The sequence below is a fragment of the Rutilus rutilus genome (assembly GCF_951802725.1).
Source record: "Rutilus rutilus genome assembly, chromosome: 13".
In the NCBI taxonomy this organism is placed as follows: domain Eukaryota; kingdom Metazoa; phylum Chordata; class Actinopteri; order Cypriniformes; family Leuciscidae; genus Rutilus; species Rutilus rutilus.
The window spans coordinates 37,535,681-37,563,619 of record NC_140218.1 but is presented as its reverse complement, the minus strand read 5'-3'; the positions used below and the strand labels follow the sequence as shown (position 1 = coordinate 37,563,619).

The window sequence follows — 27,939 nt, the reverse complement described above, 5'->3', positions numbered from 1 at the left end:
CAAAAAAGTTTTTCCGCTCGCATGAGGAGGTTTTTCAGGCAAGGAATATTTCGCAAAACTGCAATGGAAACAGTTTTTGCGCATTTACAGGTCACCTGACTTAGTGTGTTTGGACAGAATACGAGACAGAGCTCTTTATCAAATTCATAAAAGACAAAAGAATGACAGAAATACTGGATTCTAAACCTCAAATAAATGCCACAATCAAGACCTCGAAGCAGATCTGAGGGAGAAACACCCAGAAACACCTCATATGAGCCGCTCACAAGTATAATAAGGGTCTTTCCTTCCATTAATGCTTGGAGAACACGCCTACGTTTCCTTCCATTAATAATAATAATAATGTCTAGTGCGGTGGCTGTGATATAAACTTACCAACGTCTGTTGCCATGATTTTTGGAATGACTTATCGTGAGATGAAAAAATTATGTTTTAGTCGCGTAACATCAGTTAATGGAAACGCCGTCATTTCACAATAGTTTTTTATCGATATTTAGAAAAAAATCGCAAAAGTTTTGCGCAAATCTTTAATGGAAACGTGCCTACTGTTGTCCAAAAGCCTTGCGTAGATCACGCTTTGCTGGATTTTTACAGTTAGCAATGTTCTTTGTCCCGACGGCTCACAGGCCCACTGCGCGGCGCAGCTCCTTAGGTTATTTTACTGATGCTATTTTACTGATTTTGAATGAGTTAAATCACTTTCTCTGAGCAACACTCTTCTCACGCCATCATCTTCTATGCCACACACCAGTCTGTCTCTGATTAATTCGTCTGTGCGGCACCAAAGTTACACGTTTCCTCTTTATTTCTCAGCGTCCTCAGGTAAGCCTTGAAGGTTTCTCATGGTTTTTAATTTCTGGTGTTAAACGAACATCTCTCCATTGTCATGTTTGTCTCCAGCATCCTTCTCTGAATCTCTGGATCTTCTCTTGACTCCACTGGTGTAATCACATCTTGCCCATTAGCACCCAGTATCGCCGGAGCATATGTGAATGAACGCTCTCTTTCAATCTCCGATGGTCCCGCAAGATTGAGGAGTATGTAGGCTTTAGTTTTATCTGGCTTTTCGCTGTCAAATTTGTTCAAATTGTTCACCAGTTTTCTGCCATGTTGCCTTTGAAGATCAGCGGGTCTGGCCATTGTGTCCTCTTCTATTCTCTTCCTTTATTGATTATTTTAACTTCTGACACCATGTAGTTCCTTAAACACATCTCAAGTAGAAGTGTGTCTTAACTACCTGGATGGCACATCATCAGTTATCTACACTGATAGTTTGCCCTTCCATTCTTGACTGAACCCCTATCATGACTATATCTGTTTTATCAGGGCTGTGACTGTGATGGGCCATCCCGCACTCAGAGGGGCCGGAGGGAACAGGCTGTCCCGTTCTCCTGCTATAAAGCTCCGTGTCCTGCACTAGCGCCACTTCATCTGTTCATCTGATCTCCTCACAATGAACGATATCTACAAAGCAGCGGTGAGTCTGTGCAGTTTTTCATAGAACTTTCTTGGATTGAGTAAAACAATGCATTCAATCTAGACGTCCTAGTGTTAGTGTTGAAATACTTTAAGCAATACTTATACTTTTTAATGAATAGTTGTGACTACAGTTATATAATACATTGTAGTTGCACTTCTAAAGAGTGTGGTATTTCATTTGTTGTCTTGACGCTTTCAGACATCTGTGCTAGTCTTTAAACTCTATAGGCTAATTGAGTGAAATCAATTAATCAGAATTGCCTTTATGTAAGTCATATTCAGATGAATCTCTTTTACTTTGCTTTGTCTGTCGATTTTTGAACTAAATTGTCAGAACACAATTTTAATAGAATGGTTGATTTAGTATTTTACATTAATGACACATAAAAAGTGCAACAATGACTGGGAATCATATTATAATGTGCATGAATTAGGCATCACTCAAGCAGCCAACATGATGTCGTAAGCTAAAAAAGACAGCTCAAAATACCTTGACTCTTGAGCATTATCAGAGTTAGATAGGAGCCACTCGAGAGGCCAGAGACACTATCCTTCATGACTACACATGGAGCACCACCTCCCCCCCATGGCTAATTCTGGCATGCTTTGCTCAGCTGTGCATGTGTGTCTGCGAGCTGGAAGAGCAGGCGCTTAAGATAAAACACTCAGTCAGATTCCAGAACTGTGTGTGTGTGTGAGAGAGAGAGAGAGAGAGAGAGAGAGAGAGAGAGAGAGAGAGAGAGAGAGAGAGAGAGAGAGAGAGAGAGAGAGAGACTTTATTACAATTTTTCACATGAACCATTTTTTCAACAAAGCAACATTTACCATTTTACATTTACCTTTTATACCACAAAGAAACACAAAAAAAAAACAAAAAAAAACGTTCTACATTAGCAGAAGAGAAAAAAATATTTTTCCATCAATAACAGAGCACAGAGCCTCATTCTTACACCATTTCATTTCAAATGTGATAACGTCATCCATGGAACTATAAAAACGAAAATCAATGAGTATTCTGGATTTAACTGTGGCTAAAAACAGAATATTAATATCTTGATCTGCACCCATTTCTATCTTGTTTTTTCTACTCATATAGATTGCCAGCTTTGCTTGACCTATAAGAACATTTTAACATACTGACAAATAAACCTATTTCTTCTAACATATTTAAAACCAACAATAAATATGTCTATAGAAAAAGATTCATTAAAAATAAAAAATAAATTATGTAATAAACTAAACAACCTTTTCAGTCTAAAACAATCCATATAAGCATGAAAAACAGTTTCTCTCTTTAAACAAAAAGGGCATTCTGTAGTGACATCAGGGTTTAGACCTGAAATAAAAGCATTGACTGCTATTGCACCATGTAAAAGTCTCCATTGTATGTCCCCAGCTCTTTTACTTAAAGGTGGCTTATACAGGGATCTCCATTCTGGTTTACCATCATCACATAGTTTTAAAACATTACGCCATGGTGTATCAACCCTCTTATCAAGTACTTTTTTGTTAAAAACAAGAACACAAGCTTTATAAAAAAAATGTACCAGTACTTGAAAAAAAATTAAGACATAGGGATTTTCCAGAGCTAAAAAACATTCCTGAAACATCATCTAACACAGGAAAAATTCTTCTTTTTCATTAGGAACATTTTTTTTTTTTCACAGTAATCTGATAAAAGTTTCAGCTCATCAGAAGTGAGTCTTTGTTTCCATTTTTCTAATATATGAAAAACAAATCGTCTAGACTTAATTTTCAGACTCAAAGCAACTTCTTCCATGTTCCCAAAGTCTGGCCCTGTCAAGTTAACTAGACTCCCCATTGTACATATTTTGGAAGCCACAAGTGTTTCCGTGAGTCCAGGAATTGTACAGTCATTGTGTGTTAAATCAAAGCGTGCTCCATATATTAGCGGTTCTTCAAGGAGCCAGTGAAGAGATTCAAAATGCCCTTTTACTTTGAACATGTTCCACACTTTAAAAACATTCCGATAAAAAATTGCCTAAAAAAATTGAGGTTCAGTTTTGACAAGTCCATAAAGAAAAGATTTCTGTCCATTTTCAAATTTCCAAGATTTTGTAGTATTTTACATGCAACTACTTTCCAACTTGAAATTATTGAACCATTAAGAAGTCTTTGCAAAAACTGTAAACGAAAAGCTGCTGCTCTACTTTTGAAGATGTACCAATCCTTGTCCTCCTTCTTCTGTAGGAAAAAACAAAACACTCTGAGGAACCCAATGTAACTTGTCCCAGAAAAAATTAACTAAAATCGCTTGAATCTCTGCTAAGAGACGCAAAGGAGGATCAATGCAGGTTAACTTATGCCATAAAGAGGAAGCTACTAAATTATTTATAACTAAAGGTCGACCTCTGTATGATATATTTGGGATTAACCACTTACATTTTTCGAGTCGACCTTTAACTTTTTCAAGAGTTCCTTCCCATTTTTTTTGCACAGTTGCTTCATCTCCTAAAAAAAAAAAAAAAAAATATTTAAAGCTTCCTTTCTTCTATGCTTTCTAAGCCAGGAGGAAGGGAAAAATAAAACATTTTCCAATCCCCTATTAGTGTTGCTTCACTTTTTTCTAAATTAATTTTAGCAGAGGACAGTTTTTTTAAATCTTCAAGTACACTCATATAAAGCTGTACATCACTCTGTTGACTAACAAACACTAAAACATCATCAGCATATGCAGAGACTCTTATACTTTTCCCGAAATTAGGCAAATTAAAACCTTGTAAATTTTTTCTCAATTGTTGTAGCAGAGGTTCTATTGCTAGCGAATAACATTCCAGAAAGCGGGCATCCCTGCCTCACTCCTCTAAAAACTTTAAAAGGAGTGCATAAGCCACCATTCATTTTGCTCTCAACATCACTGTACAAAACTTACTAAAACCAAAAGCTTTTAACGTTTCCCATAAGTATGTGTGTTCAACTCTGTCGAAAGCTTTTTCTTGATCGAGCGAAATCAATCCAATATCACTATTTGATAACTTAGAGACATCATACATATCCCTAATAAGGGAAATATTATCAAAAATGTACCTTATTGGGACACAGTAAGTTTGGTCTGGATGGATCACCTTATTCATAATTATTGACAATCTATTTGCTAAAATCTTTTAAAGAAGTTTAGTCACTACACAGAAGTGAAACAGGTCTCCAGTTTTTGATCTCCTTTTTTGGGAAGGAGGGTCAGGACTGTCATGAGTGAGAGAGAGAGAGAGATGTCATGAGTGGTGTCAGAGAGCCCCACAAGGATGGCAGTATCTGAAATCCATTTTGGACATTTTTGGTCCCCATGAGGAAAACAGCTTATAAATCACACTCAGTGATGTTTTTTAAAGATGTCAAACTGTTTTCTGTGATGGGTACTGTTTTCTGTGATGGGTGGGTTAAGGTGTAGGGGTTAGGGAATAGAAAATATATATATATATATTTTTTAATTTATTTAACCAGGAAAATCTCTCTGAGATTAAAAATCTCTTTCACTGGAGAGTCCTGGCCAAGAATGGACAGCAGTTACAGTCACAACTTACAGATTGAAACAACAAATATACAATTAAAACACTTTGCAAATTGCAAATCAATGTGTCTTCTTCGAGTGACCGAATAATAGATTTAAAATGTTCCATAGGCACCAGAGTTTGTAATTTCAATTTCGATTGGAGTAAATTCCATTCAAATGGAGCTGCGTACATAAAAGCCTTTTTCCCAGTTCAGTTCTTACAAATGGAACAGCGAGAGTAAAACAATTATCAGACCGGAGGGAATATTTCCCAACACTTTTCTTTTTAATTAGACAACCTAGATACAAAGGCAACAACCCCAGAATAGTTTTATAAATAATTAGGTAATAATTAATTTTCCTTCTAATAGACAAAGATGGCCAGGCTACTCTATTATACAATATACAATGATGAGTTAAAGGTTTACAATCTGATATAAATCTTAAAGCGCTGTGATAAACAGCATCCAAAAAAGAAAGAAGTTGAGAGGAAGCAAATTGATACACCACATCACCGTAATCAAGTACAGGCAAGAAAGTGGCAGAAACTAACCTCTTTCTTACATTAATTGTACAGTATAAAAAGCATTATGTCTATAGCCCCTTTCACACAGAGATTCCGGAAAATACACAGATAAAGTGACCCGGGATTTGACCCGGGTTCGTTTGATTTTGGTTCATTCACACTGCCAGTGATTTTCCGGAATCAGAGAGTGCGTTCACGTAAAAATCCCGTAAAGACACGTGACATCGATGTGACTAGTAATGTCTCAGCAACGTCTTCAGTTTGCTTATGAGCTGCGATTTCTTTCTCCAGAAACCACGCTTGTGCATTTTTTCTCTGATTCGATCATAAATTTGCGCATTACGTACCGTTTCACAGCTGGCAAACGATCCCGGCTTCAGCGTCATCACTACGACACGGCATTATTACGGCTTTTGTTCACACAGTGCGCGTTCCGGGACTGAACACGGCAATGTTACTAGGGTCCCCAACCCGGCATCAATCCCGAGTCGTGTTTGCGTTCACACAGTTCTGGCAATTTGCCGGCAATTTGCCAGGATCATCGCGTTGTGTGAAAGGGGCTTATGGAATGTCCTCATAAAACATGAAAAACACACGTTGTGTGTGTGCTTGTGTCTGTGTGTGAGTGTGTGTGTGAGGGGCACTAGGCTATCTCCACTGATCTCTGTCTGAGATATACATGAGACTGTGAGTCTGGGAAGAACATCCTGACACAGGTTTATGTGTCACATCAGTCTGGTGTTTGTGTTGGATCCAGCATGGAACTATAGACAGTAACTCTTACTAAAGCAGCTGTCTCATGAGTTAGCTTTGCTGGATTACCCCTCCATTGTTGGGCCACCTCATATCATGTCCTTTATATGCGGTTTGTTATTTTTAACTCTGATATACCTTTATCTGTACACTGTAAAATCCAACAGTTGTTCTAACAAACACTTTTTAGTTAACTTGTACTTAAAGGGATAGTTCACCCAAAAATGAAAGTTCTATTATCATTTACTCACCCTCAAGTTGTTCCAAACCTGTATAAATGTCTATGTTCTGCTGAACACAAAGGAAGATATTTGGAAGAATGTTTGTAACCAAGCAGATCTCACAACAACTTGAGGGTAAGTAAATTATGACAGAATTTTCATTTTTGGGTGTACTATCCCTTTATTGTCTTAACTTAATAGTAAAAATCTAGTAATTTGTACTATTCACATACTATGCCTTAGTTACTCAGAAAACCTAAGTTAAAATTAACTGGTTTGAGAGACATTTTATCAAGCAAAAATGGGAATAGACTTTTCACTCATTCAGTCTGTCTCTAGTTGCATTCACTCATTTCCCAAAGTCATCTTGAATGTTGAATTGTCAATACAACTGAAAAATTTGAGAGAACATCACATAAGCTGACTTCATAAATTAAATGTTGATTTTCCTAAAAATGTTTTTGTTTGAACTCACCATTATGGTGATCAGTGTTCCCGTTGGTTGGGCACTTGAAACTTAATTTCTATTATTGTAATTCTCTTTCTATTGATGCAATAAGAAATCACAGATATGTTTTCAAATAAAGGGAAATAATAAATAGGTTGCTTTTAAAAGGTGGTCTAACTTCTGTCTGAATCATTAACTTGTGCTAACACTTGCATCATAAACACCTTGAGAAACTTTTAATTTCGTTGATATAATCCATTTATATTTGAGGGAATATATCACACAATAATATATTCATTGATATATTCAGCATGCAAAACACAACAATGGTAACAATGAAATGGTATTTATTATATATTAGTTGTAACAATTACAGTTTTATTAGCTGTTTCTTGTTGTGCTACTGCTGACACAAGACAGCAAATAAAACTGCCAAATAAAACAAACATTCGATTTTTACAGTGTAGTGTGTAATCTGCAAAATAACTCAGATCAAACCTAAGTCTCTGAATTTTAATAAAATATGAGTATGGACTAAAGGAAACCTGTTTTTAATGGGAACATAACTTTGAAATATGTTTTGGCAATGTACACGAACAGGGTACACATTTAACCCATACATTTTCCTGGTTGAAACATTGAAGTGTGAAGCATTTGAGCAGAGTCCTTAATCATTTCATTGATTCATTTTTTTTTTTTTTTTTTGTGGTAGATTACTTATTGCCCACACATGCAAAGTTGATTACAGCATTAATTAATAATTGACATAATTCCTTGTTTGCATAGGAAATACATGTATAAAGTATTTTATATTATTTAAGCATCTGGAACCTTTTGATGATAACTGGATTGAGTTCAACCAACCTGAAAAAATGGTTTTATTGAAGTGAAACAAATGATTTAAGATTACTGATTATAACTGAATTCAACCAACCTGAAAAACAAGGTTCCCTTTCGAGGGAACTCGCGCTGTGTCGAGAATCGACACATTGGGGAACGCCTTCGGCGTGACGTGTCTGAAGTCTGTATAGAACTAGTCCAATCTCGATTGGTGTTGCATCATGACGTCACTCGTGACGGTGACGCGGAAGCTATAAAAGGTCTTTCTGGTTTCTGGTCTTCAGCAAGCGTTCTGTGTCTGCTGTATGTCTTATTTGGTGTTGTTTGTCCCTTAGTATGGCGAGCAAAAGCAAACAGTTCAGGCAGTGTGCGTCCCCTTGCATGCGCTATTTGAGTGAGGGTGATTCACACTCGCTCTGTGTAGTTTGTTTGGGAGTGGAGCATGCACGGGCAGCGCTCGAGGGCGCTGTCTGTGCAAACTGCGATCAAATGCCACTGAGAACGCTCTGCTCCCGCCTGAGCCTGTTTGATGAATCAGGCCAGGTTCGCGCTCCCCGTGGATCGGGTCCCGCGTCTGCCGAGGCAGCGCGGAGCCTGCATTCATGGGGATTGCAAATGGAGTTGGTGGATGATGCTGAGATGGCCTCGGCCCTTTCTCAGCATTCAGAGGCCAGCTCCATGGATCCTGCTCAGGGTTTGGAAGCCCGCTCTGCGGCTTCTTCCGCCCACGAGGAGGATCCTATACTCGAACTATCTGGCTCCGAGGAGCTGGATGTTTTGAGTATCGACGCAGGAGAATGCGAGGACTCGCCACCCCATTCTCCTGCCTTTGAGGAGCTGCTGGAGGTTGTGACCAGGGCTGTGGCTAAATTAAACATCGATTGGCCACAGGAAAAGCAGGAAGAGAAAAGAAAAAGCAAACTTGATGAACGTTTCCTGCAAGCCCGGTCACAACCTTCATGCCGGAGCCTTCCATTTTTCACTGATCTCCACACCGAGGTGTCGAGATCGTGGAACAAGCCCTACTCTTCTCGAATTGCGGGCCCCAATGTCCATCTATATTCCTCCATCCTGGGCTCGAAAGAGAATGGCCATGGGACGATGCCACGGGTAGAAGAATCATTTGCTTCCCATCTCTCGCCCGATTCTGCATCGTCCCTAAGAGCTCCGGCGCTTCCCTCCAAGCCCTGCCGTACAACATCGGCCTTGGTTGGGAAGGCATATATGGCGGCAGGTCGGGCTGGTGCATGCCTGCACACGATGGGGCTCCTGCAGGCATACCAGGCCGACCTCCTCAAAGAGGTGGACGACAGTGGGGAGGTCGCCCTCGACGACATTAAAGAAATGTGTCGAGCGGTCGACTTGTCTCTCCGGGCTACCAAGGAGACGGCCCACGCCATCGGCCGCTCCATGGCAGCTTTGGTAGCTACGGAGAGACATCTGTGGCTGAACTTGTCGGGCATCGGGGACAAGGGCAGGGCCTTCCTCCTCGATGCCCCGATTTCGCCCTCCGGCCTCTTCGGCGATGCCGTCAACACCGTTGTCGAGAGGTTTCAGGAGGCGAAGCGACAGTCAGCCGCCCTTAAACATCTTATCCCCCGCCGTCGTCCTAGGTCTCGTGGGTCTGCTGCCAGGGGGCAGTCCCACGAGGCAGCCGCCAGCTCCTCACACCTGCAGGTCCTGACGCGATGCGCAGGCCTCTGAGGGCGTTCCCCCCCGCGATCGAGCACCAACATCTCGCTCCTTTGTGGAGCCCTCAGGAAATCGATGTTTGCCTCCCGCCGTTAAACACGCTTCGGGACGCATCGGTTTCCAGCGAACGCGAATCGCAGAGTCCGCCCGAAAATACTGCGGCCCTGCTGATTTCGCGCCCTCTCATGAGACCTGCAGAAAAATTATTTCGGTTAGCTCCTGCCAGTCAACTGCTTCAGGTCACCGAAACCCAAAATATGACAACCGAGGTCAGTCCAGACAGACTGATCCCCCTAGTAGATTATTTTGACACCTGGAAGGGTCTTCAAAATATATTTCAGTGGGTCCTGCGTACAGTGGAAAAGGGATACAGAATTCAGTTCGAGTATCGTCCACCAAAATTCAACGGGGTCATTCACACACTTGTCAGCCCCGAGCAGGGTCAGGTCATGGAACAAGAAGTTCAGTCCCTCCTAGCAAAGGAAGCCATAGAGTTGGTTCCTCCTCAAGAGAGGGAAGCCGAGTTCTACAGCCGGTACTTCATAGTTCCCAACAAGGATGGGGGGTTACGTCCTATTATAGATCTCAGGGTACTGAACCGGTCTCTGAGGAGATTCAAGTTCAAGATGCTAACTATCCCCTTAATCGTGAGTCAAATCAGGTCCGAGGACTGGTTTGTCACGATAGATCTAAAAGATGCGTACTTCCATATATCCATCCTGCCCCAACACAGGAAGTTTCTAAGGTTCGCATTTGGGGGAAAAGCATATCAGTACAGAGTTCTTCCATTCCGGCCTAGCACTGTCACCTCGCACCTTCACGAAATGCATGGATGCAGCTCTTGCTCCTTTGAGACTTCAAGGCATCCGTATCCTCAATTATATCGACGATTGGCTCATTCTAGCACAATTAGAGGAGATGGCGGTTCAACATCGAGATGTTGTTCTAAACCAACTAAGGTGCTTGGGATTGAGACTCAATGTCAAGAAAAGTTCACTAATTCCTCTACAGAGAACTATTTTCCTGGGAGTAGAATGGGACTCAGTCACGATGCGGGCACAATTGTCTCCTGCTCGTGTAAATACCATCTTGACCACAGTAAAGAGTATCAAGCTAGGCCAGGCCATCACTGTCAAACATTCCCAAAGAGTTCTGGGTCTTCTAGCAGCAGCGTCCAATGTGATACCTTTTGGCCTGCTGTATATGAGAGCCCTGCAGTGGTGGCTCAGGACCAGAGGGTTTTCCCCGAGGGGGAACCCATTTCGCATGATCAAAGTAACGCGCAGATGCCTTCGTTCTTTGACGATGTGGAAGAAACCATGGTTCCTGTCCCAGGGCCCTGTGCTGGGAGCACCGTGTCAGAGAAAAATAGTGACCATGGATGCGTCCCTCACAGGAGGGACCACCATCTCTCTTGGCACATCAATTGCCTGGAGATGCTGGCTGTATTTCTGGCACTCAGATATTTCCTCCCGGACCTCAGAGGCCATCATGTTCTAGTACGAACAGACAATACGTCGGTGATCTCATATATAAATCGACGGGGAGGCCTGAGATCGCGCCCTCTATGCAGATTGGCACATCAGGTTCTTCTGTGGTCCCAGGGCAAACTTCTTTCAGTCAGAGCCATGTTTATCCCTGGGGACGAGAATGTGGGAGCAGACATCCTGTCGAGGCAGGGGCTGAGGCCCGGGGAATGGAGACTCCACCCTGAGACGGTGGAGTTAATATGGAGGAAGTTCGGCCAAGCGGAAGTGGATCTGTTTGCCTCTCACGAGAACACCCACTGTCCGCTCTGGTTCTCCCTCACTCATCCAGCTCCCTTGGGACTGGATGCCATGGTGCAGACGTAGCCGAGGCAATGTCTGTACGCATTTCCCCCGATCGCTCTGCTCCCAGGGGTTCTAGAGAGGGTCTGGAGGTACGGAATCAGTTTTCTCCTAGTAGCCCTGTATTGGCCGGCCCGAGTATGGTTTTCGGACATCATGTCTCTTCTAGCAGGCCCTCCGTGGCAAATCCCGATCAGGAGGGACCTTCTTTCTCAGGCCGAGGGCACAATCTTCCACCCTCGGCCGGAGCTATGGAAACTATGGGTCTGGCCCCTGAGGAGGACCAACTCTTAAATGCTGGTCTCTCAACTGAGGTTGCTGAGACCATCCTAAACTCTAGAGCCCCCTCCACGAGGAAACTGTATGCATTAAAATGGAATGTATTTGATTTATGGTGCAGAGAACATCAGTTGGACCCAGTTAACTGCCCAGTGGCTTCAGTGCTGGAGTTCCTCCAGAGTCGTTTCTCTGACGGGCTCTCCCCGTCCACGCTTAAGGTCTATGTGGCGGCCATAGCTGCCTTCCACATGCCGTTAGGGGTTGACACCCACTTATTGTACGTTTCCTTCGTGGAGCTAGGAGGATGAGGCCTGTCGTCCAGTCCAGGGTCCCCACGTGGGACCTGGCTGTGGTCCTTGAGGGGTTATCCCTGGCACCCTTCGAACCATTGGACGAGGTGTCTGAGAAATTTTTATCTTTTAAGATAGCCTTCCTGCTCGCTATTACTTCACTAAAAAGAGTGGGCGACCTTCAGGCACTATCTGTTGCTCCCTCTTGCCTCGAGTTCGCTCCCGGCAGAGTGAGAGCTATTCTCCACCCCAGACCTGGCTACGTACCTAAGGTGCCCACAAATGTGGCACGGTCTGTGATTCTTCAGGCATTCCATCCTCCACCGCATGTGTCAGATGAGCAAGAGAAGCTACACCTATTATGCCTGGTCCGAGCCCTGGAGGTCTATGTCCAAAGAACCTCGGGCTGGAGAAAGTCGGATCAGTTACTTATGTGTTTTGGGTCACCTAAGAAGGGTTCCCCTGTCTCTAAACAAACTATCAGCAGGTGGATAGTAGAGGCTATTTCTTCAGCTTACAAGGCGCGCGGTTTGCCTTCACCTTAATAAGAGCCCACTCAACCAGAGGAGTGGCATCCTCTAAAGCCCTGCTAGCAGGGGCTTCCCTTCAAGAGGTCTGTGATGCTGTCGGCTGGGCCTCCCCACACACCTTCATAAGACACTACAGTCTGGATCTACCCTCTACACCGGGTTCACAAGTGCTCTCGTCTTGAGTGTGCCAGATTGCTTCACACCAGGGCGTTTGTCTCTCAGTGTGGCGCAGTGGGCATTTCGTTCCCCAATGTGTCGATTCTCGACGCAGCGCAAGTTCCCTCGAAAGGGAACGTCTTGGGTTACGACTGTAACCCTTGTTCCCTGAGAAGGGAACGAGATGCTGCGTCCCTCAGCCACACTTCGCTCCTGAGAACGACTTGCTTCGACCAATCAGAAGCTGACGCGGTTATGTGCCGGCGTCCTTTTATAGCTTCCGCATCACCGTCACATGCGACGTCACGAGTGACGTCATGACGCAACACCAATCGAGATTGGACTAGTTCTATAAAGACTTCAGACGCGCCACGCCGAAGGCGTTCCCCAATGTGTCGATTCTCGACGCAGCGTCTCGTTCCCTTCTTAGGGAACAAGGGTTACAGTTGTAACCTGAGACGTTTTACTGAAGCATAACAGTCAGTAGATCCTGATTTCTCCAGCAAAGAAAAACTACTTATGGTTGATATAATCTTTTTCATCTGACAGAGTTGTTCATTATTACACACAATACCTATACTGAATTACTAAAAACAAAAAGACAAGTGTCAGTTCTCATTGTCAAACATTGAGTGACCACAGCCCACAGCATTCAGTAACAGAAACTCCTCTAAATGCCCAACATAACTGAACATTTAACATTAAAATAAAGTACAACATCTTTCCCTTTACTGAAATTTACCATAAAAAAACATAAATTTACTCCGCTAATGCAGTCCCTTGCAAAGCATGCTGGGAACTACAGATCCACTGCCCAGGGCTGCGTTTGAAGTTGATCATAGAACAATTGCCACCAATGGCCTCTATGATCAATTTAGCTCACGATGCTTTTGAAAAATGTGGACTGTGTGAACGCAGAGCGTTTTGAAACTATGCACTTTTATGGACTTCAAAACAGACATTTTTTAATATAACTCCGATGTGTTGCCACTACGCTTTCAAAATAATTAGTATTTAAAAATAATTAGTATTTAAAAAATCATATCTTTAACACACAGAGAAATACAATGTATTGCATTTCTGTATAAAATATAAAAATATTCCAGGCTACAACACAAGCATAAATGCATTAACACCAGTTATGAGGTCAAGGCAAACAGGTTTCAAACAGCAACAACTTTTGTGCATAAGTCTGCTTTAAGAAGTTTACTTTAAATAGTTTCATCATTAAAAATTCTTCTTTCTGAGGAGAATCATCAGGGCTGGATTGGGCTTAAAATTCAGCCCATGTTTCCCCATTAATATTTTGCTGGGGTAAGGGCCTTTAATTTAGATAAATAAATAAATAAATAAATTACTGAATAAATAAAGCCAGAAAGAAATAATAACAAGATATTTTTGAACATACTGAATAATTAGCAGTTACAGTTTATTAGAAATGAAGATATCGACACAGAAGAAAAAAGCTTCGTCCTGAAAATTGACCAAAGTTCTTGCATAGAGTTTAACAGTAAGATCATGACACAAGCAAAAAATAAGCTCCTCATTTCCATGTTTTTTTAGGTTTCTATAACAAGAAAAACAACAATAATACTATTACTAATAATAAACTATGGTATTTGTAATGAAAAACATCTTGAACACTATAAAACAACCTCTATAAAAGTGACTTGTTTGCCTTTATATTGCCCAATATTTAATGTAAGGCTAATAATAGTAACATTATAATAAATACCATAATGTCATATTTCTACAGCTTTCGTAACTGCATGGTAATTTTTATAGTGGTGGTATATAGTATACATAATTACTGTTGTCTGCAGTTTACCTCAATAATTCAGTTTACATGGAGCTATTCAATCTAGTTTCAGCTAGGTTCACAACAGAGCCTTTAATGATCACATAATGTTGTGCTTGTATCTAATTCAAATGAGAGCGACTTGCACTGGTTATTGCTTCAATAGAGCAGCGAAAGGGTCAAGAGTTCGTCAGCATGCATTTGTTCTTGAGGGGAAATAATTGAGGCTGAATCATAAAACGCTGTCAAAGGTTGTACATTTACAGCTGTATTTCTGATGCTTTTGATGTTTTGATTTTCCCAGTGAAGAAATCCATAAAGGCATTACTAAACTCCTGACATTACTAAACTAATGACATTGCAAGCTGTGGAGCTTCTGAATGCTGGTGCTGGTCCTTCTCATGGAGGACTCAGTATCTCATTCAGGGCTCCTCCGGAGATGGTCATGGCACCATGGCACGCTCCGAGTGACCATCACTCCGACCTGCCACCAAGCTTTCAGCCCGTGGTCAGGCCTTGCATTTCTACGGGCCAGAGTTCCCCTAGAACAAGTGTCCAGGCATGTTGTTGTCTCAACAGATGCCTCCACCACCGGCTGGGGTGCCGTCTGCAATGAGCATGCTGCCTCGGGCTCCTGAACAGGACCTTATCCTTGCTCTTCGCCGGTTTCTTTGCTGCAAGACAAGCATATACTAGTCCGGACGGACAACACATCGACCATTGCGTACATCAACCGTCAAGGTGGTCTACGCTCCCGTCGCATGTAGCAACTCACCCGCCATCTCCTCCTCTGGAGTCAGGTCGCTTCGTGTCATTCATATTCCAGGCGAGCTCAATCATGCAGCCGACGCGCTCTCACAACAGCTCACACTCCCGGGAGGCGCTCAGATAGACCTTTTTGCTGCTCCGGACAAGTACCACTGCCAGTTTTTCTATTCCCTGACCCAGGGGACCCTCAACACGGATGCACTGGCAAACAGCTGGCCCCGGGGCCTATGCAAGTATGCGTTTCCCCCAGTGAGCCTGTGCAAGGTCTGGGAGGTGACCTACCCTCAGTGGTAGTAGACACTATGACTTCAGCCAGAGCCACCTCTACGAGCCGTGCTTATGCATGGAAGTGGAACTTGTTCATTGAATGGTGCTTTTCACACCAAGAAGACCCCCGTAAATGCCTGATCAGAGTCATCCTTATCTTTCTACAAGATGGGTTGGAGCGCGAAGGCTGTCTCCCTCCACCCTAAAAGTGTATGTTGTTGCTATCGCCACACATCACGACGCAATAGAAGGTAAGTCAGCGGGAAAGCACGATCTGGTCATCAGGTTCCTGAGAGGTGCGAGGAGGTTGAACCCTCCCCGACCTCGCTTCAGGATGTCGACCTCCCTCTTGGCATCTCTCTCTGGTTTTAACGGCCCTGCAGAGAGCTCCCTTTAAGCCCCGTGCTCAATTTTCTAAAGAGGGTCGAGGACCCGCAAGTATTTTCGGTCAACGAAACGTGCCTGGAATTCGGGCCGGCCTGCTCTCACATCATCCTGAGACCCCGGCCTGGATATGTGCCCAAAGTTCCCACCACTCCTTTCAGGGACCAAGTGGTGAACTTGCTAGCACCCAGCCCTAGCGTCTCTGTGCCCTGTACGCGCTATATCTCAAGTCAAGTCAAGTCACCTTCATTTATATAGCGCTTTTAACAATATAGATTGTTTCAAAGCATCTTTACAGTGATAATCGGAGATTACAGTAACAGAGGTTGTTTTGGCTTTACAGCAGCTCTAGAATAAAGTTATTGTCCAGCTAAAGTTAGTTTTGATTGATTGATTCACTTCCGTTGCAAAGATCGTTAGTTATCAACTTAGGGGCCGCTAACACGACACCGTTCTAACATAAAACACTTACCCCTGGTTTCACAGACAGGGCTTAAGACTAGTCCTAGACTAAAATGTAAGTCTGAGCTGTTTCCACTGAAATAAACTTGCACTGACTGATCTTAAAAATATATCAGTGCCTTTTTAGTTTTAAGATGCACATCGGTAATGTTTTTATCTAAGCATGTTTATAAAAATTACTTAAATGTCCTAATTGATCTATGGTCTAATCCTGGCTTAGTCTAAGCCCTGTCTGTGAAACCGGGCCTAAATGTTCTCCGGCCCGCTTATCCCGACAATGTTTTATCTGTAGAGAGGTAAAGGGAAGGAGAAGGAGAAGGAGGCCTTCACAGGGAGAGACTAGTTGACACTTCAGGACTGCGTTGTCGTCGCGTCCAGGTGCAGGTCCTTCATCAGATCTGGATACGCCCTGGATCCGGCGGACTGCGATAAACCTCGGGATAAACAGAGAGACTAATATTAGCATAGACGCCATCCTTCTTATGATGTAACAAGTACATCAGGATTTATGGGAAGTGTTCTCGGTTCTGGCTGACCTAATCTATACAGCCTAACATTGAATTATAGAAGTCTATAATGTGTTATGTGTATGCTAGGTCAAAGAGATGTGTTTTTAGTCTAGATTTGAACTGACAGAGTGTGTCTGCTTCCTGGATAATGTTTGGAAGACTGTTCTATATGCAGACTGCACACAGAGCTTCAGGACCTCAGATCAGCTCTTTGTATGTTATGGAGGCCAGCAGAGGTCTCTAAGCAGAGGTCTCTAAGCAGAGGCTGGGCCACAGGATTGCGAATGGCATCGTCTTGGCGTATCAGTCCCAATGCGAGCTGTGCCCCCTTAGGGTGAGAGGATGTGGTCTCTATAGCGCCCCTTTCAGCTTGGATTAGGCACGCATTCTCAGTGTTATCCAATATTCTTACTGTGTGGGAACAAATAGGAACAGCAGTGATTGAATTCTCTGTGTAAGCCCTGTCCTTCAAAAAAAACCTTGTTTTGGTTATTTTCTATGAGTTTGCAGAGATGGTCCGTAATTGACCGTTGTTCTTTGTGAAGCATAAATTGTAAAATAAAAAAATAAAAATTTCAGAGGACACAGCCTTATATTAGAAGAGGGCAGGAAGCTATATCTGTTGTTGTGGTATCTTTTTTTTATTTTTTTTATTTTTTTTTATTAGAAACCTTTTAATTAATATTTTTAATATTTCATTTACTGTTTGTTACAAAAACACCAAAATCACACAAATCCACTTACCAAAGTCCACTGACCGAAACGTAATATCTCTGTGAATGCATGTTTGTGTTTATTTGTGTAGTGTACATTATGTTTTGACTTTGTCATAATTATTGATCCATTGATGTCTTCAACAGGTAGAGCAGCTCACTGATGAGCAGAAAAATGGTATGGCATAGTAATACTATACGGCATTTGGTCTCAGACTGGCCAAAAATGTTATGTTATATGTTTTAAAATGCCTCTAGATTATTTTATTTTTTTTACTACCTACAGTGCTGTAAAAAAAAGTACAATGGTGTAAAATAACAATGAAAATAGAAACAGCCCACTTAAAGTCCCCCCACACTATTTAAATTGGATTTGAGATTTGGACACCAATTTGGCCACCCCAAGTCACTCCTTTGTTTGTAGTTTTGATTGTTTTGGGTCAATATGTCAAAAGGCCTACTTAAGCTTGAGCTTTAATTTTAACAAATGGCCTCATGGTGTCCTCAAGCACTCTTTGGTATCTACATTATTTTTAACATAAGAATGGGCCATTTGTAACTTGAATGTGCGTTTTCCTCTTTCAGTTATTTTACCTGTACACAAACACTGGTTTGTGTTTGCATGATATTGCAAACTGATAATTGTTATCAAATTGTTTTAATTATCATTTTTAATAAAAACACTGGTTTATAGCACAAATTGTTTTGCTGTATACTGCATTTTGTTATTCTTCTAGTTATTTACCTTTAGCGACTTATTTTACAATGTGGAAGTAAGCTATTTTCTGTGAATGTGGGCAACTTCCAATTCATAAGATGGATAATGTGGAATTCATAGTTCACATTATGATAGCAAGTTTGCCTGGCCCTATGGCAGCAAAATACCCACAAATAATTATAATATACTGGTGGTGATTCAAAGTTGGTATGAGGTTCTTGAAATGCATGTCACCAGATTCAAATGGTCTGATCGAAGATATTTTCAGGCATTGCTTGAAGTATGGCAAAGTGACGCAACCGGGTTACATACATAACCTCAGACAATCCCTTTCAAATGAAACTCAACACTGCATCATGATGTTGATGCTATGGGAACGTTAATACCCACGTCACCATACTGAAGGCATGCCTGACCAATCAGGTTGTGAAGTATGCAAAAGCACAAACCCTATGGTCCAAGAATGATTACCCAAAAGAGATGAACCTGGGGAAAACCAACTCCATAATAAATATAAGTGAACGTGTATGGAAAGGGCAAGCCTGTCACAGCACAAACATATAAAAGTATAATATTTCTCCAAGAAGGTAGAAGTGAAGCATACTGCGCGCCTCAAAGGAATGAGAACTGATACAGAAGAATTAACCCAAAAGGACATGAGTTCCTGGGGTTGAATCCATATTCAGACTGTAAAACCTTATAAACATGTGCAGAGAGGACCAGCCTGCCACAGCACACTTTAGCTAGTGCCTTAGAAGTATTGACACTCCTAGTAGAGTAAGCCCTGATACCTCAAATCAGCTGGACCGCCTGGGGGTGGAGTCTCCACTCTCCCGCGAGTGTGAGCTGTCGTGACAGCGTTAGCTGCACGATTGAGATCGCCCGGAATATGAATGGCACGAAGCAACTGGAGTCATTTCTGACTCCAGAAGAGGAGATGGCGGGCAAGTTGCAACATGCATCGGGAACGTAGACCACCTTGACAGTTGATGTACGCAACGGTCGATTTGTTGTCCGTCCGGACTGGTATATGCTTGTCACACAGCAATGGCAGAAACTGAACCGCAACTGCACGCTTCACCTGAGAGATGTTCACGTACCCTTTGGCCGCCCTGCCATCGAGGGTAGTGAGAGTGGAGAAGGCTCCTGAGTAGCTTTGGGCAGAAAAAGGTGCCTTCCACGACTTCGTTACCTTCTCGTGCACTTCTGGGAAGAAGGGCACCAGAGCAGGGCACTGTTGCTCATTTGACCCCACCCCTGGGTACCAATCATCCAGCCTTGAGGGTGGAGCAGCAAAGTTTGCCGCAGCAAAGTTTCTCAGGAAGATGATCACCGCTGACGCACCATCACACCAACACAGGAACACTTCCGGGTTCTGAAGTCCACACGTGTTAGATGAAAGCAGAGCTGAATCAAAGTAAAAACGCTCGGCTTCGAAGCAAAAACTTGCTGAATGTGTCTCTGATCATTTCCTATACCCGCAGCACGGGGCGTGGTTTGCGATGCAAATCTCACTCACTAATGTACATTGGCTGGTTCTGTTAACACTCGAAGATGATAAGGCTCTCAGGCGCGATCCCAATTTGGCAGTCACTGACGTAACTCATAGTGACTGACTGAATAGGAACATCTGCCAAAGCCTCCAAAGTAGACCCACAAAGAAGCTGGTGACGTGCATTTCAGGCATCTATTTATGGTCTCAGCTGATGCTACATCACCTGACCACACTTTTGACCAATCAAGATCGGTGTTTCCCACCGAAAACAAAAACTGGCTGAATTTAACACCCATGCCCAACTAATAAAAAACAATAACAGCATTATTTATAGCCTCCCTGCTAAAAAAATTCAGCAATGCTTGTCACCAGCATAAGTTATGTTTTGCATGCTGGGACCAGCATGGGATGCTGGTTGCTGGTTTGCTGGTCTCCATGGGAAGCAGGAGTGCCTGTGGACCAGCTACACCAGCTTGAGAACAGCATGACTATGCTGGTCCACCAGCTAGACCAGCACTATTCCAGGTCTAGCCAGAATAAACCAGCCTGGACCAACATAGAATTAATGCTGGTTTATGTTAGGTTTTTCAGCAGGGCTATATGCAATAAAGATTTACTAAACTGATATTAATTAACAATATCATTAAGTTGTTCATGACAGAGACACTATAAACCTTACGAAACCTTAACTGACTGCTTAAGTTCTGTGGTTGTGTTTTGTAGAGTTCCGCGCAGCATTTGATATTTTCATTCAGGATGCTGAAGATGGCTGTATTAGCACTAAGGAGCTCGGAAAGGTAATGAGGATGCTGGGCCAGAACCCCACGCCGGAAGAACTCCAGGAGATGATTGACGAGGTGGATGAGGATGGTAAAGTCTAGAACAATCCAGAATAAGTAACATTCCAGAACCCTAACCTGTAATGTCAACAAGTGTTTTAGTCTAGTCCACCTAGCCCGAGACCAAGTCAAGACCAAAACCAGTGTGTGTTGTGACCAAGAAAAGACCAAGACATTGTGGGGTTGAGACCAAGGCAGGGCAAGACCGAGTCAAGACTAAGACCAGACCAGGTCTCCTCAAATTCCTCTAAAAAAAATCCCCATTTACTGCTTGAGAAATGTCTTAATCAATAAATACAATTAGAAAAATAAGACAATCTATAGAGCTGTTACCAATCAAATGAAATCACTAACAACAAAATTCATCTTTGCACTGCAGAGATGGCACAGAAGCTACAATTACAACTATAATAAATAATGTTGAGATTAATGTTTTAAAAAATAAAATTTTGTTTATTGAACGTTTGTATAAAATCAATATCACGTTTGCAATTGTGTTCATTTTTGTGAAAACAGTTCTCTTGCTCATGTGATATATCATATGTTATGATAAATAAATAAAAACAAGATCTCATACAAGTCATTTTTGCAATCATATCTTGAATTTGACTTAATATGATATGGCCACAGTCATGTCACCCTGTATCCCAAGACTGGTTGCCCACTGAAGCTAAGCAGGGCTGAGTCTGGTCAGTACCTGGATGGGAGACTCCTGGGAAAAATCGGTTGCTGCTGGAAGAGGGGTTATTGTGGCTAGGAGGGGGCGATGCTCACCCTGTGGTTTGTGTAGGTCCTAATGCCCCAGTAAAGTGACAGGGACACTATACTGTAACAAGCACCGTCCTTCAGATGAGACGTTAAACCGAGGTCCTGACTCTGTGGTCATTAAAAATCCCATGGCACTTCTCGTAAAGTGTAGTGTGTCCTGACCAAATTCCTTCCATTGCCCTTATCAATCATGACCTCCTAATAATGCCCATCCACTGAATTGGCGCAATCACTCTCCTCTCCACCTATAGCTGGCGTGTGGTGAGTGCACTGGCGCCGTTGCTCTGTGGCTGTTGTTGCATTATTTAAGTGGATGCTGGTTGAGGAGAGACCTCCTGATATGATTGTATAGTGCTTTGGATGTACAGTAGTGCATGAGAAAAGCACTATATAAATACCTTCATTCATTAATTTCATTCATTCATTAGGTGACATTTTTGACAATCCCTTGTAGGGCTGTGTAATATATCGTTTGCAATATCGTGATTGTTATTTTAATGATGTGCGATCTGACATTATCAAGTATGTCCCTCACTTTACAAAAACACACCTGCTCTACGTGATGTAACTTAGTCTAGTATGTTAGACTAGTGCGCTTGCGCTAGTGCACGTTTTCACTGCGTGATTTAGTTATTTAGTAAAAAATACCTCTGTATGTGTCACGTACTGACAAGGAGGTTGAGGATCCAAATGCAGTATTTATTTTGAAAGGGTAATCCAAAGACGTAATCTAAATCCAGACAAGGGTCATACACAAACAAGCAATCCAAACAATAACAGAAAAGGGCTGAGGCAAGGAGAGAAATCCGAGGGAACAGGCAGAGAATCAAGGTGACCAGGACACAGGAGAAACAGGATACAAACACGCTCAGAGATGCAATCTAAACAACTAACAAGTCTTCGCAGGGAATGAATGTGAAAACCAGGCTTATATGGGGTGAGCTAAACAAGGTAATGACATACTGGTGAATGTGATCATGGCTGATTAGTCTGGGCAAAGGATTATGGGAAATGTAGTTTGTGGATGTGTGGTGATTGTCCGGGTTGGAGTGCCCTCTGATGGTTATCCCGGCCACTCTTCACTGGTGATCGTTACATAGCCCACCCTCAATTGCCCACCAAAATTGTCCAGAAAGGAGGTGGAGAGGGGGCGGACCCGAGGGCAGGATGGAGGGCCAGAGAAGACCTGTAGAGTGAGGCAGAGCAGGCGGCCGGGGCGGAGCAGGCGTCTGGGGCAGAGCAGGCCTGGCAGGTGTCCGGGGCGGAACAGGCAGGGCAGGCGGCAGGGGCAGAGCAGGCGTCCAGGGTGGATGCAACGCTTCAGGGGGCCAGGGAGGCGCCGGTTGCTCAGGTGCAGAGGTAGCCATCTTGTCTGAAGACACCGGCGTAGAGTCGGCCATCTTGTCCGAAGACAAAGGCGTAGCTGCTTCCATCTTTTCCGAAGACACAGGCATAGAAGCTGTCATCTTGTCCGAAGACACAGGCCTAGAAGCGGCCATCTTGTCCGAAGACACAGGTGTAGAAGCTGCCATTTTGTCTGAGGACACCGGCGTAGACACAGGCGTAGAGGTGGCCATCTTGTCCGAAGACACAGGCGTGGAGGCGGCCATCTTGGCTGAAGACACAGGTGTGGAGGCGGCCATCCTGTCCGAAGACACAGGCGTGGAGGTGGCCATCTTGTCCGAAGACACAGGCGTGGAGGCGGCCATCTTGGCTGAAGACACAGGTGTGGAGGCGGCCATCCTGTCCGAAGACACAGGCGTGGAGGTGGCCATCTTGTCCGAAGACACAGGCGTGGAGGCGGCCATCTTGGCTGAAGACACAGGTGTGGAGGCGGCCATCCTGTCCGAAGACACAGGCGTGGAGGTGGCCATCTTGTCCGAAGACACAGGCGTGGAGGTGGCCATCTTGTCCAAAGACACAGGCGTGGAGGCGGCCATCTTGTCCAGAGACACAGGCGTGGGGCGGCCATCTTGTCCAAGGACTCTGGAACGGTGGCGACCATCTTGGCTGAGGGGTCACGGGATGGAGTTGATGTGTGTGCTGCCCACAGACACAAAATAGCCTTGGCCATGTTGATACTGATTTAATTTGATTGTTAACAGCCCTATTGTGTCTTATTATTCTAACAGAATTTGATTTAATGTAAGAATTTGACAAAACAAAATGATGCATGCATTTAATTAGGTAAAAAATCCTAAACCTGCAAAGGTACCAGCACAATAAAATCACTCAGCAAAATATCGTCTAATTGTTGTTATCGATAAAATCCCAGAAAATATCGAGAAACTGTATAGTTTTTTTGTCAATGTCGCACACCCCTAATCCCTCGTTGATTTCTGACCTGGCATCATAATCAGTAACATTTCTAATTTGATTTCTTTTCTTACCGTTTTTGCCAGGTCAGAAATAAAAATATTAAATATTGCATTTGTTGCAGGAAGTTTACATCCAATCACAGTAAAGATGTTAACAAATAAATCGGACAATACACTAGAAATTTAGTGAGATCCCCACTGTTGTGGTCTTGATCTGTCTTGAAATAAAATCCTGAGTCCTCTTAGTCTGAGACAGAGACAAGAGCAAGTGCAAATGCAGTCGAGAACAAGACAAGACCAAGACCTTCAAGAAATGCTCAAAAATGAGGTACTGCAACACTAATCTCAACTAAAATACACTCAGTTGTAGCAATCTCCTATATCTTAAAGGAAATAGCAAGGCAACTCTGACTTTTAACAACATAACAATGATAAATCTTCATAAAAGCCTACAATCTGTTTGGAGTCTCAGAGGTTTTGATATTACAGTCCAACTTTCTCCATTCAAGGGATAGGTCCCCAAAAATGAAGATTCTGTCTTCATTTACTCAGGACATAAGTGTAAAAGTAATCTGTACAACTACCAAGTAGGGATGGGCACATCGATACTGCAGTATCGATATAGATACCTTTACAAAAACATATATATATATCAATATTAGAATGATATTAATACAAAATGTGTGTGTTGGCATCTCTTTCAAATGTTTTAAGTACTTTTTTAAATATTTGTGCCAAAACCCAGAAATTTTTAGCTGGCCTGTGACACATAATAATAATAATAATAATTTGTTACATTTCTATGGCGCTTTTTCTGAGACCTCAAAGCGCTTTACATAGATGGGGGAATCTCCTCAACCACCACCGATGTGCAGCATCCACTTGGATGATGCGACGGCAGCCATATTGCGCCAGAACGCCCACCACACACCAGCTTACTGGTGGAGAGGAGACAGTGATGAAGCCAATCAGTGTATGGGGATGATTAGGAGGCCATGATAGACAGAGGCCAAGGGGCAGATTTGGCCAGGATGCCAGGGTTACACCCCTACTCTTTTTCGAAGGACATCCTGGGATTTTTAATGACCACAGAGAGTCAGGACCTCGGTTTAACGTCTCATCCGAAGGACGGTGCTCTTTGACAGTATAGTGTCCCCATCACTATACTGGGGCATAAGAACCCACACAGACCACAGGGTGAGCACCCCCTGCTGGCCTCACTAACACCTCTTCCAGCAGCAACCTGTTTTTTCCCAGGAGGTCTCCCATCCAGGTACTAACCAGGCTCAGCCCTGCTTAGCTTCAGTGGGCAACCAGTCTTGGGCTACAGGGTGATATGACACATGACTGTGAGAAGCGAGTGTAGAGTATATGCAGGATGGCAGAAAGGAAACATACTGTTGTGTGGTGTGGTGCTAAATGTACAGCAAGATGCAATGATATACAGTATGATACATGGTATTTAATTTTATTCATATTTATGTTATAATAAATTACTTTATTATTAATCACAATATTTATATAAAATACAAGATTATTTTTTACATCTATTGGTACACATTTTTATTTAATTGTTCTCATATTTACTTTTGTGATAAATTTGTTATTAATGGCAAGTATGTGTCATGTAGTAGTGATTTTAAAAATGTGAAAAAACATTAAAATGCAGCATAAAGTGTATAAAAAATAAAATGTCAGTGCATGTACTGTCATTGCATGAAATGAGCATGTGCTAAAATGATTGTTTGTGCATGTGTGCAGGCAGTGGTACGGTGGATTTTGAAGAGTTTTTGGTCATGATGGTGAGATGCATGAAAGATGACAGCAAAGGAAAGTCAGAAGAAGAACTGGCAGAACTCTTCCGTATGTTTGATAAGTATGTGTGTCCTTAAACTAAAGTAAGATAACTAACCTGTGGTGGGTTTAGTGGTTTCTGATGGTTTTTGATTGGTTCTGGACAGGAATACAGATGGGTACATTGATCTTGATGAACTGAAGCTGATGCTGGAAGGTACAGGTGAAACCATCACTGAAGATGACATTGAGGAACTGATGAGGGACGGAGACAAAAACAATGATGGAAAAATCGATTATGATGGTAAGCATGTGTTATTGTTGTCTTATACTCAAGTTCACTCAACAACAAGCTTCCAAGCTTAGTGCTTAGTTTGTTAGTTTGAGATCTACAAGCAAGCATTGGTCAGCATGGCGTAGTTGGTATGACGTCCCCATAGCATCAGGGGTAGGAGACGCTAATACACATCTTCTGTAAGAGTACAGAATCTCCTGATCAAAAACACAGGTGAAAAAGAAGCAGAAACACGCAATAGAAGCCTTGATTATGCACATGGTGTAGTCTTTGAAAAATAAAACTAGATTTTCTTAACTTTTCGTTAAAAATGTATTTCTATGAAACTTACCAACAGGCAGTGTCCATGCTGTGATGTTTTGGAATGATGGGAGATTGCTTTAAACATTTTGCAATGTTTCTACAGAGACAGTATTTGTTTCACAACCCTTTAAAGGTGCAGTGTGTGATTTTTAGCGGCATCTAGTGGTGAGATTTGCGAATTGCAATCGGTCAATAATTCGTGGCCTTTCCTTGAAATTTCAAACTCGAATGAGAGGCTACGGTGGCCGACGTCGTCTTTTTCTGCTGCTTCTCATTCAAGTTAGTGATAGAACGCGCTCTGTAGCGCTGTCTGTTCGCTGTCGGCTATGGTAGAAACATGACGTCACGATATGTCGACCTTCATAGAAGGGGGTGGCTGCGGTTATGTACATATAAATGACTCATTCTAAGGTAATAAAAACATAACGGTTCATTAAGTAAGGTCTTTATACACCACTGAAAACATAGTTATGGATCTTATATTGCATTTCTGTCAATAGATCCTCAGAAATATCACACATTGCACCTTTAAGACCCAATGTGATGCGAATCTATCCTCTTCTCTGTCCCATGCATCTCCACTATCCTTCTATTGCAGAGTTCCTGGAGTTCATGAAAGGGGTGGAATAAAGGATGAAGTCTTCCTGGTGTTTCTCCCTGGATTGTCAAACACAGTAAACAGTAAATATTCAAGCTTGATGAGAGACAATATAGACTGACAGATCCTCTATTGTTCTATCTTATTAATATGTGTATAATTTTCAGGACAATATTTTCATAAGATTCAATTATTGTAAACACCCGTAAACATATTTTGAAGTCAGGGCCAAGCTGTGTAGATTTAAGACTTTCTTTTAATTGGTCTAATAATTTATTCATTTACTGAAAACATTTTACCTTCACATTAATTGAGTAAATCAGTTATGATTGGTTACACACTGACCAGACTTGGAATCTGAGCCTAAATATTTGCATGAGGTTGCTTTCGAATAATAAAAAGGTACCAAAAATCTAATGTTCTTCTCGTTTCCTCAAATTATTTCTAAAATTTAATTACATTCTACTGCAGTTTGTTTTACACTTGGAAAGACATAACTATCCTAAAGGGATTCCCATAATCCACATCTTTCAATCTTTTTTTTTTTTTTTTTTTTTTTTTTTGTAAAGACTGAGTTTACATTTGAGAGTGTATTGTTTTCCAGCCTATGTCAAATTAACAAAATGCTACTTGTCTGCTTGTTCATGAAGATAGAATAAAGCTTTTGAATATTTTGGCCTGTTTTTTCCTTGAGTCATGCACTAAAACATAACAAGGATGCCCTCTTTCACAGACAAGGCTTACGCCTAGTCCCAGGAGTTTGCATGTTTGAGCTGTTTTAACTGAAAGCAACTTGTATTGAAATATCTTGCAATATGTCAGTGCCATTGTTTTGTCTCAAGATGTACAATCATTTTTCTTTTTCCTATGGCACATTTTAAAAAGCTACTTAAATGAGAGTATTAGAGAGTTATACTAGCATCACTAGTATTTATGGGATGGTCAAGTCACTTTCATTTATATAGCGCTTTTAACAATATAGATTGTTTCAAAGCAGCTTTACAGTGATAATAGGAAATTAAAGTAACAGAGATTGTTTTGGCTTTACAGCAGCTCTAGAATAAAGTTATTGTCCAGCTAACCCTTACGAAAAAGAATACTTCAAGTTAATTTTATTAAGTATATTTTTAAGTACACTTTATGTTGTAAGTATACTAATATCAATGTGTACTTGTCAACTTGTAAGTGTACTATTTCAATACTGCTTGGGACTAAATTGGCCAACTTTAAGTATATAAAAGTATACGTTTAAGTGTACTATAAGTGTAACAGTAGTAGACTAAGTACACAACTAGGTTTCTCATTTGTAATGCATCTGTACTACAAGTGAACTTATAAGTATACTAGTAGTTCCCT

At 42.1% G+C, this 27,939-nt stretch overlaps 1 protein-coding gene across 1 annotated transcript; it reads left to right on the top strand.

Moving 5' to 3' along the window:
- The first annotated feature begins 764 nt into the window (after positions 1-764).
- tnnc1a (troponin C type 1a (slow)) lies at positions 765-27,300 on the top strand. The gene is made up of 8 exons (XM_084427737.1): positions 765-822; positions 901-1,037; positions 1,327-1,477; positions 17,603-17,633; positions 20,392-20,538; positions 25,355-25,469; positions 25,555-25,691; positions 26,584-27,300. The coding sequence occupies exons 3-8, from the start codon at positions 1,454-1,456 to the stop codon at positions 26,613-26,615; spliced, it is 486 nt and encodes a 161-aa protein (XP_084283863.1). The 5' UTR covers positions 765-822; positions 901-1,037; positions 1,327-1,453; the 3' UTR covers positions 26,616-27,300.
- Positions 27,301-27,939: the final 639 nt, after the last annotated feature.

Coding starts and splice junctions, on each gene's coding strand:
- tnnc1a (XM_084427737.1), top strand. CDS start 1,454: ATGAACGATATCTACAAAGCAGCG. Junction 17,634..20,391: donor CACTGATGAGCAGAAAAATG/GTATGGCATAGT, acceptor TGTGTTTTGTAG/AGTTCCGCGCAGCATTTGAT. Junction 25,692..26,583: donor TGGAAAAATCGATTATGATG/GTAAGCATGTGT, acceptor CTTCTATTGCAG/AGTTCCTGGAGTTCATGAAA.